The sequence below is a fragment of the Rhinatrema bivittatum genome, chromosome 8, assembly GCF_901001135.1.
Source record: "Rhinatrema bivittatum chromosome 8, aRhiBiv1.1, whole genome shotgun sequence".
Lineage (NCBI taxonomy): Eukaryota > Metazoa > Chordata > Amphibia > Gymnophiona > Rhinatrematidae > Rhinatrema > Rhinatrema bivittatum.
Genome location: NC_042622.1, coordinates 88,770,778 through 88,786,769, shown reverse-complemented (window position 1 = coordinate 88,786,769; position 15,992 = coordinate 88,770,778). Strand labels below are relative to the sequence as shown.

The following is a 15,992-nucleotide window of genomic DNA, read 5'->3' as shown; positions in this document are numbered from 1 at the left end:
AGGGAGTTTCCCTATCCCCTACTGGACTGGCTAATACTGAGCTCCCAAGTCTCCTTGGTTGGGGAGCTCACTATCAGGAGCTGATAGCGCAAGGGTGCTGGAGTGCAGAAGAGTCTCTCTGGAACATAAATCTGCTGAATGCCAGTGCGGGCTGGTTGGCATGTTTTTTTATAATTTGGCGACAGGCTGCAGGGTCGATCAGTCTGAATAATGTCTGACAATGCAATGACTGTGGCTCACATTAATTGGCAGGGAGGTACCAAGAGCCAACAAAGGTCGCAGGAAATAGAACAACTTATTAAATGGGCAGAGGCGCATTTCCAGATTATCCCTACTTCATACGTTGCAGGCAAGGACAACATAAGAGAAGATTTTCTCAGCAGGGAGAGTCTCCACCCAGGAGAGTGAGAGTGTTGTAAGACTAGGTGTTTCAGCTGATTCAGGATCTGTGGGGTCTTCAATTCCTAGACCTGTTGGTGACTTTGCGCAATGCGAAAGTTCTGAGATTCTTCAGCCACAGAAGAGATCCAAAGTCATTGGAGACCAATGCCCTAGTGCAGGAGTGGCTGGCAGGCAAGTTGATGTATGCTTTTCCCCCATTGTCAGATTTGATTCGAAGGATTGAATGCCTCGAAGGGATGGTGCTCTTGGTTGCTCCAGTTTGGCCCAGGAGACCATGGTTTGCAGAGGCTCCTGGTAGATTTGCCTCTTCAACTTCCAGCACGCAGGGACCTGTTCTTCATAACGATCAACCTATTTTGTCTTATGGTATGGCCCTTGAAAGGGCTCACTTGCTGAAATGTGGATACTCTGCAGCAGTGATTTTCACCTTGTTAAGAGCTAGAAAGTTCTCCCTTTCCTTGGCCTATATGTAGGTTTGGAGAGTTTGAGGCCTGGTGTGAGGCTTGAGGTACTCTTCCTTCCTTGGCCAAGATTCTGCTCATTTTGGAATTTTTGCAGTATGGCTTGAATAAAGGCTTGGCTCTTAATTCCTTAAAGGTACAAGTAGCAGCTCTAGCCTGTTTCAGGGGTCAGGTAAATGGTGGATCTTTGACGGCTCATCCTGATGTGGTCTGTTCACTGAAAGGAGTGAAACATCTTCGTCCTCCTTTGCGGTTTCCAGGCCCCTGTGGAGTTTTTTAATTTGGTTTTAGATTTTTTTGGCAAGCCCTAGGTCTAGACTGATACGTACTCTGTCCTTGCAGTTGCTGACCTTTTGAAACTATTTTCCTTGTGGCAATTTGCTCTGTGCATAGGGTTTCCGAACTGCAGGCCTTGTCTTGCCAGGAGCCATTTCTCCAGGTGACTCCAGGGGTGGTACAGCTGCATACTGTTCCTGCCTGCCTCTTTTTTTTCCCCCCAAAGGTGGTCAATGAGTTCAATCAGTCCATCTCCCTGCCATCTCTGGGCAGAGATGTAGGAGGAGTATAGTGTGTTGTGACCCTTGGATGTCAAGAGACATATATTGTCAGGTATCTGAGCCTTTGTTGCAGTCGGATCGCCTGTTTGTCCTTAAACAGTACCAGACAGGAAGAGCCAGCCTCGTGGGCTACAATAGCTCACTGGATTAAGGAGGTAGTTACAGCTGCATACGTAGATGCTGGGAATCAGTTACTTACAGGCCGATACAGTAAGGAGCGGTAGGAAGATCTGCGTTAGTGCCGGGCTCACCGCGGTTGCCGCACGCACAGTCCGGCTCATCTACCGCTCGATACTGTATTTAAATAGCTTGCAAATGCAAGCCGCGTCCAAGAAGCATCCGTGAAGCGTTAGGCCCATGCAACCCATTTTACTGTATAGAGCACTATACAGTATCCTGTGTGCGCTGGCCTAACGCATCACGGACACGCTGGTATCTGTCATTTCAAATGACATTTGAAATGACAGGTACCAGGAAGTGGACGGTTCTCCTACGCTCAGGTTTGCCAGCCCTCTCTCCCCTCCTGAAGCAAGGCTCAGGGAGGGGGAGAGAGAGGACTGGTGAAATGACATGTAAAGTGTAAAGCAACGAAGCGACTTACTTTTCTTGCAGCCCTCCTCGGAGACTGACATCGGCAGAGATGGACCGCGGCTCCCCTGCCTCCCGGAGGCAGGGGAGCCGCGGTCCATCTCCGCCGATGTCAGTCTCCGGAGGAGGGCTGCAAGAAAAGTAAGTCGCTTCGTTGCTACTTTTTTTTTTTTTTTTTTTTTTTTCCGCTTTCGTTGCTTTGGGAGGAGGGGAGAGAGGACTGGGGCTGCCCCGGAGACCAGCACCCATGGACGCGGCCAGGGCAGGTGAGCGGGGGCTGGGGGAAAGTTTGTCACCTACCCTTACCCCTGCCTCTAACGCAGGGGTAAGGGTAGGCAGTAAGTTAGCAGGTTAAATGCACGGCAAAACGGCAGGTTAAAGCGATAGTTGGGGCGCGCGTTACTGTATGGGAGGGAATAGCTAATTCGATCGTTTACATCTAATAATCATGCCGCGGGCGGAAGGGGTTACCCAGTGATTTAGAGGCAGTAAGAATGGGTTAAAGGGGATAGTGTATTGCGAGTTGGACTAACGCAGCCGAAAAGTGAGTAGAAAGCAGGGTAACCGCGGCCGCACTTTACTGTATTGACCTGTTAGTTGGGTTAGGGCTCAGGCAGTGTAATGGGCAGAAGTTAGATTGTCTCCCATTAAAACATTTGCCAAGCTGCAATGTAGTCCCTATACAACTTTTCCAGGTATTATCTGGATGTTCAGGCCCAGGAGGATATGGCTTTTCCACAAGCATTTTTGACTAGACCACTGGCAGCCTCCTGCCCTATTCAGGAATAACTTGGTTACATCATTTGACTGTCCTAAAGAAAAGGAAATTATGAAATAGTAATTTCTCATTTCTCAGCATCTAGTTGGATGAATCCAGTACCAAGTGGGTAATGCACCTCTACCAGCAGATGGAGACAGAGCAAATATAGTCCAGTAACAGCCAGTATAAATCAGGTTTGAAAATGCTAGCTTAACCAGAAACTTTTTTTAATGCATCTTAAGACTTTTTTTGTACTCCATAAGTCTTAAAGGTGCAGGAATAGAATTCCACATTACAGGTGTTGCCACAGAAAAGGCACATTCTCTTGTAGTTGGCAACCTCGCTGTCAGACACCTCTATTCCCCTCTCCTTCCAATAAATAAGCCATACTGGCCTTCTGACATCAGTACTTTGCATCCAGCAGTGAAGATATGTAACCATTTCTAGTTCTCTCATAAAGTCTGCATTTGTCTGTTACCAGTCTTTTTTTTTTTTTTTTTTTTTTATGCTGGCTGTGAGCCATTTTGTCTGTAGTCCACTATCCTGTTCTGCAGTTACCAATCTTCCATCCATAGGTCTGCATTCACCTCTCCTCAACCACTACTGTGTCAAATTTTTATCCACGTGGTGTTGCTGTAGTAGCTCTATATTAATGCTTCTGCCGATTATCTTTGTTTGCTGATCTGATTCTTTAGAGTTTCTTCTCGTTTTTGCCAATTTTGTAGCTTTTTTTTACATTTGTGTATTGATGGAATTTGTTCCCTCTATTTTCCAGTATGATAGTATTAGCTACTGAGCCAGAGGATGGCTGCTCATTTTTGGACTTCTGTGCTTATTTTAGCATTTGGCCCTATTGATGCTCTTAAGTATACCTGAAGGCCTATTGTATCTGTATAAGTATAATCAGTTTCAATAAGACCAATGCCAACTTGAGCTTTAGGAATGTACAATCCCAGCATATGCTAGCTTATAAATTACCTGAGTATGAAGTAACTTTCCTGTTTTTACATCCAATTCTTCAAGATATTGGAGGTCAGTCTATTCTAAAACTCCATAATATAGGGATTGCAAGCTTGTTAATAGTTTGTATCTTATTTTGTGCTGTTGGAAGATACTCTAATATCAGCTTCACTCTCCCATAGTATTCTTTACTGATCTCTCAAAGCAATGACAGCAGAAAAGGACCAAACGGACTGTCCAGTCTGCCCAGTAAGCTTATGCCAAGCCATACAGGTCACCTCCATACATAAGTTTCCCAGACCGTAAAAGTCAAGGCCCTTGTTTGTTGCTGTCTGACTCAATTCCCCATTACCTCTTGCCATTGAAGCAGAGAACAATGTTATGCTGAATTTTTCCACCTTCTACTCCTAGGTATTTATATGCACATTCCTGCTGTAATTCCTTTACATTGAAATCTTCAGTCATGGAAATGTGTTCAGTTTTGCTTAACATTAAAGTTCACTTAATACACTTGTCCAAGTTTCATCTGAGAAACTTCACCACATGAAGTTCTGCTGCATGAGAATTGCAAGAACTGTAGAGTTTCAAATCATCATAAAATACCTTTTGGTAGGGGATTGGTTGCTCTAGGATTAATGCAAATTCTATACCCTAAGGAATTAGAGTACTCAGCCAGTTTAATGCCAGACAAAATAAAAATTGATGGGGAATCTTCCTGAAACATTCCTTGATGGACCTTAATATTGGAAATTATATTGTCCATCCTCATAATTCAGGCAAAGTGTAGTCTGCCACATTTTCATGTGAATTCTATGTATTCTAGCCATACAGGATTCACTTGCTGTATTTCAAGGCAATTTATTATCCAATAATGTAGGATGCTATCAAAAGGCCTTCTTATAATCAAGCCATGCTATAGAGGTTTTTTTGCATATAGATGGCTTGTCATGGCTTTTTTTTTCCTAGTGTGTAGCTTGATGGACTCAGGACCAATGGTTTATGCTCCCTTGCCAGCAGATGGAGACAGAGTAGGTTTCAAAGGTGACATCACCCCATACATAACCTTGCAGAGACCTCTGGCCCTCCAGTATTTCTCAGTCTCCAGCAGATAATGGATGTACATCTCTCTATGGGGATTGATGATGTTCTTGGAAGGAGAAATTCTGCATTCTCAATTGAAGAAAATTTTAAGCCCTGCTCTACTGCGGTGATACCTAAAAGTCCCTCCCTCAGTTAAGAACTTCTGAGGCGATTTTCTGAAATACCTGAGGTGTGCTTTGGTCCAGTAGCTGGTTCCAGGTGTGGACTTTGTTGCTCAAGCAGATGAAAGGTAGCAGGTGCAGGAAGCTAAGCATGGCAGTGACAGCCAAAGCCCTCTCCCTCTGCAGCTGGAGACCATCTCTGTATTCAGCCAGTAAGCACTGAACCCAGGTAAGTTTAAAAAAAACAAAACATTTTTTACCAGTGTAGAGACTATGGAGGGATTTCCGGTAGGCTTCCTCTGGTCTCCGTGCATAAAGTCAGCGCATACAGGAAAAGCTGAAAAGCACATGGACTGGCTGTGTCCCGTCTAGGCATTCTAAATTTGCATGCATGTAATTTAAGAGCGAGCCAATTGGAATGCACAGCTACTGCCGCCAATGACGCTTGCAACCAAAAAACCCACTTTCTGCATGGGGCTTCACAGCCTGACCTGAATTCCAACCTGTCAGCACTGAGGAAGCCCAAGGAGAGTTGATGTCCTCTGACTCTGCTAAGCCTAACTTCTCCCATTCCAGTGATGGGTTAGTCACGGCCTAAACTGGAAGTACTCTAGACCTAAGTATCCCCTTGTCTGGGTCATCCATGGGAGAAGGAAACTCAGCTGGACCCACCCCAATCCCCCCCTGGACTAGGCATGGACCCAGCAGCTTTTTTGGGTGGAATCTTTGCAGGGAGTACAAGCCTTTGTACGGCACAGTCTACCTTGCTGCTGTCTGGACGGAAACCCCAGCTGGGAACCCCTCCCTCTCCCATTTCTAACAGACCTAGAAGCATGCCTTGCCTGACCAAGGTTATTGTAGTAGAGTTCCTGATGGCACAGATGAAGAGGAGAATCCAGATCCCTTGGAAGAATGGGAAATTCCCCCAGGGTTCGAGCCATGTTACAATTCTTTAATAGAGACAAATTTCCGGCACTGGTGTCCCAGACCCTGAAGACACTGGAAGTTCCTGGGGCGGACTCCTATGATGGAACCAAAGAAGAATCCCATGCTGATTTTCCTGCTGAATGCCTCTTGCTACTTTCCAGTACTGGAAGCCATCCAGGAGCTGAGTGACCTGGAATGGGATGCAAAAGCCCTAAACAAAGCTAAGACTGAATTGGGATTAGTGAGAAGTATAAAAAAAAGACCACTGACCAATCACTTGCAATATCTCTGAGACTGCTCCCATCGCAGCAAGACATGCTGGCTCATTGTAACAGAGGGCACTGCAGGGGCAAGTGCCCGATACATAGTGACACAATTCTCCAACATTGGGGGGGGGAGAAACTTTTTTATTGCAAAAGACACAAATAAGCAAAAATAGCACAGAAAAACCTTTCTCCCACAGGAGAGGAGAAAAGATTCCAGTTGCATGAGGCAACTAAGTGGGCATCCGTCTAGGGAAGATTATCCACAAAGTTTTTTGCCACAGCCGGATCTTCGAAGAAGTCAGATTTCCCTCCATGCCAGACCTTAAGCCGGGCTGGAAATTCTGAAGTGAACTTCAGATTCTTCTGTAACAGAAATGTGCACATCGGGCTGAATTCTTTTCAACGTTTTAGCCATGTTTGCCAAATAGGCTTGAAAAAATTGTGTGATTTATTCTGGTATATTTCTTTTAGTTTGTGGATATGTCTGTAGAACAGGTTGTTTGTGTGCCTAGTTGAGGAATCGGGCTATTATGATTTGGGGGGTATGTTTGTGGTGTGGTTTTTCTTTTTTTTGTTTACCCCCAAGATGCTGCATGCTATCAATCCTCAGCGGCCCTGTAACTCTGGCAGGAATCCACATTTCTAGCAATTCAGCCAACTTAATCTTCAACTGATTCTGGAATTCCCACTATGTGTAGATTGTTCCTGCAAGATCTATTCTCTAGATCTTCCTTTTTTTTTTTTTTTTTTTTTTTTTTTCAGATTGTTTAAGAAGTTTTTCTCCAGCAAGGCAATTTTAACTGCTTCAGCAGTAGAATCATCTTTTAGATTCTACCCTCTGCCATATCTAACTGCAGGGAAATCTCAGCAAAAGTTTGAGCTGACATCTGATCAGAAATAGATTTTAATCTAGTGTCCAAAGCCCCAGTCACAGCATCTGTTTCCTTTTGTGTTAAGGCATCTATGGTTTGAGTAGATGAGGACTCATTTTGCTTTTATGAGCTGGCGGCCATCTTGTCAGAAGGTCCCCTTGCTTTTATTTTCTCTGATTTCCCTCCTTTCACAGGCATAGTTATGGGAGACTTACGCAAGTAGGTATCAATAGACACATGGTCTATGCTGCGGATATCCAAACAAGGTAGTTGAAGATCAGATGTCACCAGATTTAAGCGATGTATTAGGGATGATGTCTGGAGCCTCCACTAACACATCCGTGTAGGCTCACCACATCACGTGACCTTAACAGTTATCTATTTTAATCATTTTTAAATCAAGTTTTTTTCACTAGTATGTCTACAGTGGCTTTTGAAGAGAATACTGGAGGGCTGAAGTCACTGTATGGGTATGTATAGGGTGACATGGCTTTGAAATCTGACTCAGTCTCCATCTGCTGATAGAGCATAACCCATTGGTCCTGAATCCATCTGTCTACACTAAGGAAAACAGTTATCAGGAAAGTAATTTCTCCAGTTCAGCATGCTGTTCTTTGGTTCCATAGGCCCCTCCTTCTTTTATCTTTTTAAATCTTTGCATTAAAACAAAAAAGGTGTTTGAAAAATCAATGCAGATTCTGTTTATAAATTGTAGGCAAGCAGGTTATTGGTCGATAGTTTTTGGCAGGAGAAGTGTTTTCTGTTAATTGTGGAGTTAAATCTGGCTTTCTGATCAAATGTGTTTTGCAGTTAGCCAGATCTTGATAGAGATCAAATATTTGAGCCAAAAGTTGGGCATGCCAAACTTTGATTAGAGGCAGCAGAATAGAAGAATTAAAACATAAAATAAAATGCCATGAGGTCCAGGGCACTTCCAATTTGGGTCTTGCTTTAATCTGGCTTCCAGCTCAATCATGTCGGGCCATTCCATAATTTTGATGTGTGCCTGTTCTATAGTCTCCTGTATACTGAAAACATCCTGCTTTTCTGTTATGCTGTATAGGTTCTTTGTACAATTTTTTTCTCAAATTGTTCTGTTTTTTTCTTTTGTTAGTGTTAATTGCACTAATGTTCTTTCCCAATTCTTTAAATGTTTTGTGTTTTTTTTTCTTACACCAATGTAGTGAGGGGGAGAAATACAAAAATGAAATTACCGAACAATCTTGCAGCATGCATCAGAACACCATGTGCTGCATGTTTGTTTGCATATACATTTGTTTCAATAAACAGTTTAAACATTAAATGTTTTGATGCTTTTCCTTTTTCATGTCTTCACAGCTTCTGCTGTTTTTTCAGTTATAAATGTAAGCTCTTCCTCTGTTAATGCAGCATATCTTAGCTTTGTGTTGGATTTTCCTCAGTCCTTTGAGGTATGCATCTATCAATGATATCTCTGCATGCAGTGATTTTTTTTTTTTAAATCTTCTCTACGTTTCTTTTTTCAAGGGGGAGTTCTCCTTTCTCCTGTCCTTATTGGCAAGATTTCTCTCAATAGTAACTTTTGCTGCACAACATTTGTATCAGATTTATATCTGTAATATCAATAGATGGTTCCTTAAACTGGATTTATGGCCTTAATCCTGCTTCTAACTTTGAGTGACTTTTACTTCTGATAGTCTTTCACGCTCAACCCCAGCACACCTAGCCCTCTCAATTTAAATCAAGACTTCAACTGCCAATTCCTCAATCTTCTGTTTTTTTCCTTTCTTCTTCTTTTCCTTTCCTTTTCCTCTTGGCTTGTCCCAATCCATAATGCACTCCATCCCCCAGGGGGCACCCTACCAGTTGTCTTCCCCAACTCATATGGTCCTTGTGCGTTTTGAGTGCTGCCTTCTCCTTTCTCTTCTTCCTAGCTTGTTTAGCACTGGTCTTTGGTATCTTTACTGTGGTATTTATTTTTTTTCCTTTTCTCTTCTTCCCAGCCTATTTTGTACTGGTCTTTGCTACCTTTATTTTCTTTTTTCCCTTGGAGTTCCTGTCTACACTTCCTTCTTTTTCAGCTTCATCCTTCAATTGTTTAAGATGTCACTTAAGTATTGTTATAATCTGGCCAAATAAAGGTCTAAGGTTATCTATTGCCTTTTGTAACTTTGTTTTCAATATAATTGCTCTGTTACAATTTTTTGTGGGCTTTTTCTACACCCCATAGTTGTAAAATTCTGCATAGAAAAGAGGTACATCATATCCTTTTTGTCTTTAGGAGTCCTTTTAGTAGTAGATAATCTTAAACTTCAAACTAATGAAAAACCTAGCTGCTGCAGTGGATCCATGAACAGCATCACCATGGCCTATAGCCTCACCTGGGATTATATCTTCGCCTGAAAAGTCAACACTATTGCTACCACCATCAATAGCCCTAGTGATTAGACTAAGGTTGGACACCTTTTTTTTATCCTAGACCATGTACAGCCAGCATGAATCTCTCTTTTTTTTTTTTTTTTGCTTTTATTATGTCAATAGTACAGGTTGCCAAACTGAGATTTAGTTTAGATATTATGCAAAAGGTTACCATATGAAGGTACTCGTCTCATACTGTCTTGCTACTTAGGACATCTAATTCTCTCACCCCTCAACCCTGCCTGCGTGAAGTCTGAGGGCTGGTGGAACTGACTTTTTTTAAATTCATAACGCAAGACTGCATGGTGACTTGCTTTCTGACGGTGTAGATTAATATAACGAAACAAAGATGGAGAAGTTTCCCTTACTGCTTTTGGTCACTTAAGTCTGACTGTCACTAGCTTTATTCATATGGTTTGTTGCTGCTAGCGAACAGATTTGCTGGGATTAGGTGGCACTTGATTTTTTTTCTTTTTTTAAATAAAATACAACTGGTGGAGCTCTGTGCCCACCTGCTAGGAAAAAACAGAATACAATGTACTCTAGGGACTTGTATAAAGTGTGTGTTCATACATCTGCATCTTCACACTAGAAAGAATACCCTATTTATTGACAAGCCCATCATGCAGTAGCTGAGTGCAATCAGAGCAGACTGCTGTCTTGCCAAAGGTCTTTTACAAAATGTCTTAACAGCTGTATGGCAACCTAAACATTTTTATCCCAGTAATGACCATTTTTAGGCTTTAAACTTCCACAACTCTTGTACATCTGATCCTTTGTGATACGGTATGGCAGGTCTACAATTTGAGATGTGCTAGAATGCATGCTCTTGTTTGCATTAGCACCTGAGGTTAGATGTATATTGGCTGTCTTGAGAATGGGACATTTGCTATGGATGTGCATATTCTGCAGTGAATGATTCATGTACCAAACCCATCCCACTCTGCAGGCTGGATCAGGTTGCTGGCCTTGCAGTACACCTTGCTTGCTAGACTATGGAGTGGTCTACAGGCCTCTGATTCTTAGCTGATACAAGCAGAAGTATAAACCATACTTACAATGGAACTTGGCCCATGCTGAGATTCTCCTTTTACAGGTCATGTGGCAGAGATCTATCTTGTCCATCTCCATGCCAGTGTTTATGCTCTCTTCCATCGTCTCTACGGAATGTATCCCTGCAACTTTGTCTCATTTCTGCGTTCACACTACAGTATGAAGGAACACTTGGAGACCTTTGAAGAGGTGATCAAGGTAAAAAAAAATACTTTGTAATTGCTAGTCTAACTGCTTCAATAAAGCAAGTTTTCTGTGTATGCATTGCCTCACAAGCCAGTCAGTCAATATTAGTGCTAAATTTAGCTAGACTGTTTTCTCTCCAGGGAGGCAGGTGGGTATTAAGCATGGCTAACTAGTCTGTCTACAAAGACTACTACTGATAGTAAGTAAACTTACTTTCTCTGTGGAGAAGCTGGGCTACATTAGCCATGACACATGAGAGTTCTAAGCTGAGGGTTGAAGCGGAGCACTTACTGGAAAGCAACCTGGACCCCCACCATGGAGAGTAGACTACTGGAGAACAGGCTACGCCAAATTGCTTGGCCAAAAATGGTCTCTTCTAGTTAGGTTTCCTGAACATACCCAGATCAGTCCAGACCAGCAGCTCCTCAGTATTTCTTTCTCCAGCAGATGGTGGTCATGCATCTTGCAGCTCTGGACTGACTGTTAGCAGGGCTCCCCGAGGTGTGAGGTTCCGATCACGGGCCATCCCTTGAGTGGAGCAGGGCAAACAGGGGGTTGGACACCCCTGGCTGTAGAGCCCTCTGATTCCAGGGAGTTGGATAGCCAGGGGACTGGCTCCCTCCATGCCCCGAAGCCCTCTTCCAGTGCCTCCTAAAGGAAAGTACCCCGTGGGGATTTTTTTTGTTACTTAGTTTAAAAAAAAAAATTGTCTTCAGTTTTTTTTTTTTCTCTGCAGGGGCTTTTCTCTGAGGCTTGTAGTTTCAGGCAGTGTTTGGCTGGGGGGGGGGGGGGGGGGGGGGGGGGGGAGGAGCATCCTAGGATTGGGGCAGCAGCTCCTGGGAGTTTTTGGCCTCAGGGCAGGCGTCCTGGGCAGTCAAATTGGAGGTTTGCAGTCATTAACTGCTTCCTTCCTCTACAGAGCACTGAGCCCAGGCTATTTTTGGTGCGGGCACCATTTTTGTTTTTTCACAGGTCTCACGTAAGTGCTGTTTATGCAGTGCTCAGCACGACAGATTTTCTTCCTTCTGGGACTCCAGGGGAGCTGGGGGAAGGACTGCCATGTCTGCAAGTGCCCTGGTGGAGGTCTGTAGGGCCTTAGAGTTGGATGCTCACTCTCTCTGCCTCATGTGCTGTGGGGGGGAGGGGGGGGGGGTCATCTGCCAAGAGCCAGAAGCCCAGAAAACTTAAGTGTGTGCCTAGGAGATGATCAGGAACAAAAAACCAGAGCGGCACAAGGCGTATGGTTGGTTGATGGAAACCCAGGGGAAGGAAGCTCAGGAGGTCTCTCTTCCCCCTCGCCCCCCCCCCCCCTGCTTTCCCCAGCAGTGGTAGAACCGGGCCAGGGAGAGCTGAAGGATACAACTTCAGATTCCCGTATCAATGATGTGGGACCTGGCAGTTTCTCCCTGGAGTTTGTGCTACTAATGTATGAAGCCTTCCTGGCCAGGAAGGCTGCAAAGAGGAGGTCTCAGGACAGTGCTGGTGGCTCTGCCAAGCATCTGACGTCTCAGGTTCTACCTTCTCCGGGCCCTCTGACACAAGGGAGCCGTGGAGATACGTTGGGGATCTAGCCACACCCCAGGGCGACACTGACCCCGATCCGGACCCAGATGCTGGCAGGGATGATCCGTTGTTGCTGCACGCCTCGGGGGGTGGGGGGGGGTGATGAATATCAGGTGGTCCAGTTCAAGCAGGAGGAATTGCATCCCCTTATTCCCCAGGTGCTGGAGGAACTGGGGCTCAAACTGTCACAGGAGGATTTGGACTGCAAAGGGGTCAACTCGGTCCTGGACAGGCTGTGAGGACCACCCTCTGCTTTCCCAATTCTGAAGAAAATTCAGAAGCTTAGCAGGGAGTGGGATGCCCCAGAGGTCAGTCTCAAGGTGGGATGGGCCATGGCCAAGCTGTACCCACTGTCAGAAGAGCATTTGGAGCCCTTACGGAACCCATGTGAACCGGTGTGATGTCCCCACTAATGCCGGTATATAAAAGTTTTAAATAAATCACCCCAAGGTGGACGCTGCGGTAGCAGCAGTTACCAAGAAAACTAGCATTTCAGTGGCAGGGTCGGCCGCTCTGAAGGAAGCTCAGGACTGCAAATTTGAGGTCCACCTGAAGTGCCTTTTTGAAGTTTTGCCTTCGAGTCTCAGAGTGGCAGTCTGTGCCAGTATGATGCAGTGCGCCTGTCTGTTGGATCCAGCAGCCACAGGACCCGGCCTCTGTGGGGATCATGTCCCAGATGCAGGTGGCTCACCTGGAGGCAGGGGTGGCATACATGGCAGATGCCTTGGTATGAACATCTGCGCGTTCAATGGTTCTTCAGTGGTGGCCCGATGCTTGCTATGGCTCCGGAATTGGTCAGCTGACTCTTTTTTTTTTTTTTTTTTTTTTTTTTTTTCCCTAAAGCTCACTTGTGCAATCTCCCCTTCAGGGGGAAGCTCCTGTTTGGCGAGGACCTGGACCAGCTGGTGAAGTCGCTGGGAGAGTCTAAAGGCAATAGGCTCCTGGAGGATAGAAAGCCCTTCAGGAAAGCATTTGCCCCAAGGAGCTGGATTAGAGACTCCAGAAGATTTAAGTTGGGGAGGGGGTGGAGTGTTTCCTCTTCCTATAGCTCTAGACCTTTCTCTGGGCGACAACAGACCTTTTGGGAGCCAACCGAGCAGCAAGGGGAAGTGAAGGCCAGGGCTCTGGGTCTGGAAAATCTTCACAATGAAATCAGGATCACCCACTCTTCTGAGACAGCCATAGGATGGCTGTCCCAGTTTTACGAGGAGTGGGCAAGGATCATGACTGACCAGTGGGTTCTTCTAAGGCATAGCCTACGTGGATCACCAGAATTTTCACACCCTCCCAGAGACTTCTTCCTGGTGCCATGCTGTTCTTCCCGAAACAAGCATGGCACAGTAGAGGACATGCTACGCCATCTGTTAAGCCTGCAGGCCATTGTTCCAGGGTCGGAACAGGGAGCCAGTTGGTACTGTGTACTTTGTGATGCCAAAGAAAGAGAAGGAACCTTTCGCCCTATCAGAACTGGAGTCTGAAGGTACCATGCTTTCGAATGGAAACCCTGCGCACGGTGGTGTGCGAGGGAGAGTTCCTCACTTCCCTGGACCTAACAGAGGCTTACCTCAATTTCCTGATTCGGCACGATCAGTTTCTGCGGTTCTCTATCCTGGGGCAGCATTTCCAGTTTCGTGTGCTCCCCTTCAGTCTAGCATCGGCACCCTTCACCTTCACCAAAGTTATAGTCATGGCAGCAGCCCTTAGGCAGGAAGGGGTGTTGGTGCACCTGTACCTAGACAACTAGCTCTTCCAGGCAAAGTTGGAGGAACAGTGTCAATGGACTATTCATGTGACTCAAATGCTGCAGTCATTGGGCTTGGGTGATCAACCTTCCTAAGAGTCACTTGATTCCCTCCCAGGTCCTGGAATATCTAGGGGCTTGCTTCGACACACACCTGGACCAGGTGTTTCTAATGTAGTTTGCACCTCCGTTCCTCCAACAGCAGGTGACCAGTTTTTCAGGGGCCGCAGACTCCAATGGCCTGGGACTATCTGCAGGTTCTGAGATCCATGGCTTCAATGCTAGAACTCGTCCCGTGGGCCTTTGCTCACATGCGACCGTTGCAGGCTCTCCTGTCCTGGTGGAGTCCAGTGACTGAGCAATATCAGGTGCGCCTGCCCCTGACTTCACAGTCCAGATTCAGCCTGGATTGGTGGTTAGTAGATGCCAATCTGCAGAAAGGAATGTTCCTCAACACCAGACTGGGGGGTGGTTTTCCATGGACACCAGCCTGCGAGGCTGGGGTGCAGTGTACTTAGGCAAAGCAGCACAAGGCGTATGGTTGGAATCAGAACACCTTTAGTCCAACCACCTGGAGATGAGGGCAGTCCACAGGGCCTTGGAGGCTTTTCTGAATCTGGTACGGGGGTGGGATGGTTCACGTGTTTTCGGACAACGCCACCACAGTGGCATACCTCAACCATCCGGGGAGGAACAAAGAGCCCAGCTGTAGCCCAGGAAGCCCATCTCTTGAACTGGGCCAAGCACAATTTGGAGGGTATCTCTGCCTCACACATGGCAGATGTCAACGTCCAAGCAGACAACCGCTGGACCCAGGAGAGTGGGAGCTGTCTGGGGAGGCGTGGAACCTCATTTGTGCCCGATGGGGAATTCCCCAGTTGGACCTCATGACGACACGATTCAACACTATATCGTGATTTTCAGTTGACAGAAGGAATTGGGGTCCATGGGTCTTGACGCACAGATGTCCAAATGGCCTTCGGGGATCCTATTGTATGTTTTCCCTCCATGGCCTCTCATAGGTCGCGTTCTCAGACAAGTGGAACAGCACCCAGGTCAGGTGGTGCTGGTGGTTCTGGAGTGGTCTCGGCGCCCTTGGCTCACGGATCTGATACGACTAGCCAAGGACGGTCCCTTACAGTTGGTGCATTTGCTGGATCTGAGTCAAACCCATCTTTTCGGATCGGGAGGATCGCTTCTCTCTCGCGGCTTGGCTTTTGAGAGGAGACACCTACGACTGAAGGGGTATTCAGAGAAGGTGATTGCCACTCGGCTGCAGGCCAGGCGGTCTTCCACATCCATGGCTTATGTGTGAGTATGGAGGGTGTTTGAGTCCTGGTGTGCACAACAGAGTTGGGCCAGGGTCGGCATCAGTTCCCCATATTCTGGCTTTTCTGCAGCAGGCACTTTCCAAGGGCCTGGCGTACAACTCCATCCAGGTTCAAGTTTCAGCTCTGGGGTGCTTCAGGGGATGAATAGACAGCAAATCTCTGGCTTGCCATTCAGATGTGGTTCACTTCCTCAAAGGGGTGTAAAGCATTTGAGGACACCAATTCACAAACTGTGCCCAGAGTGGAACCTGAACCTCATCCTGCGGGCTTTGTGTACCGCCCTCTGAGCCTGTGGGGCAGGCTTCAGTCAAGGACCTGACACTGAAGATGGTCTTAAGTGGCGATCTGTTTGGCATGGTGCATTTCGGAATTGTAGGCCCTGTCTTGCCAGGACCCGTTTTTACGGATTTCGGCGGATAGGGTGTCCTTGCGCACGGTGCCGTCCTTTCTGCCAAAGGTGGTGTTGGTGTTTCCTGTATCAGTCTGTAAAGCTCCTGGCTTCCCGAACTGGTCTTGCGACTCTGTGACTGATAGAGACCTGCATTTATTGGATGTTCGCTGAATCCTTCTGTGCTATTGGAAGGTCACCAATCCTTTTCAGAAGTCAGATCATTTGTTTGTCCTGTTTGGTCCTAAGCAGTGGAGACGAGGCATCCAAGGCCACTCTGTCTCTGTGGCTGAAGGAGACCATTGGTTTGGCATACATTAGCAAAGGCCGCTCTGTTC

The 15,992-nt window shown here is 46.1% G+C and overlaps 1 protein-coding gene across 3 annotated transcripts in view; it reads left to right on the top strand.

Moving 5' to 3' along the window:
- The window catches only part of TSC1 (TSC complex subunit 1), a 178,302-nt gene that overhangs the window by 30,486 nt on the left and 131,824 nt on the right, over positions 1 to 15,992 (top strand). For all 3 annotated transcript variants that reach the window (XM_029611266.1, XM_029611268.1, XM_029611267.1), the window contains exon 6: positions 10,489 to 10,643. In XM_029611266.1, coding sequence (XP_029467126.1) covers positions 10,489 to 10,643 — 155 coding nt within the window. The remainder of the gene's footprint in view (positions 1 to 10,488; positions 10,644 to 15,992) is intronic.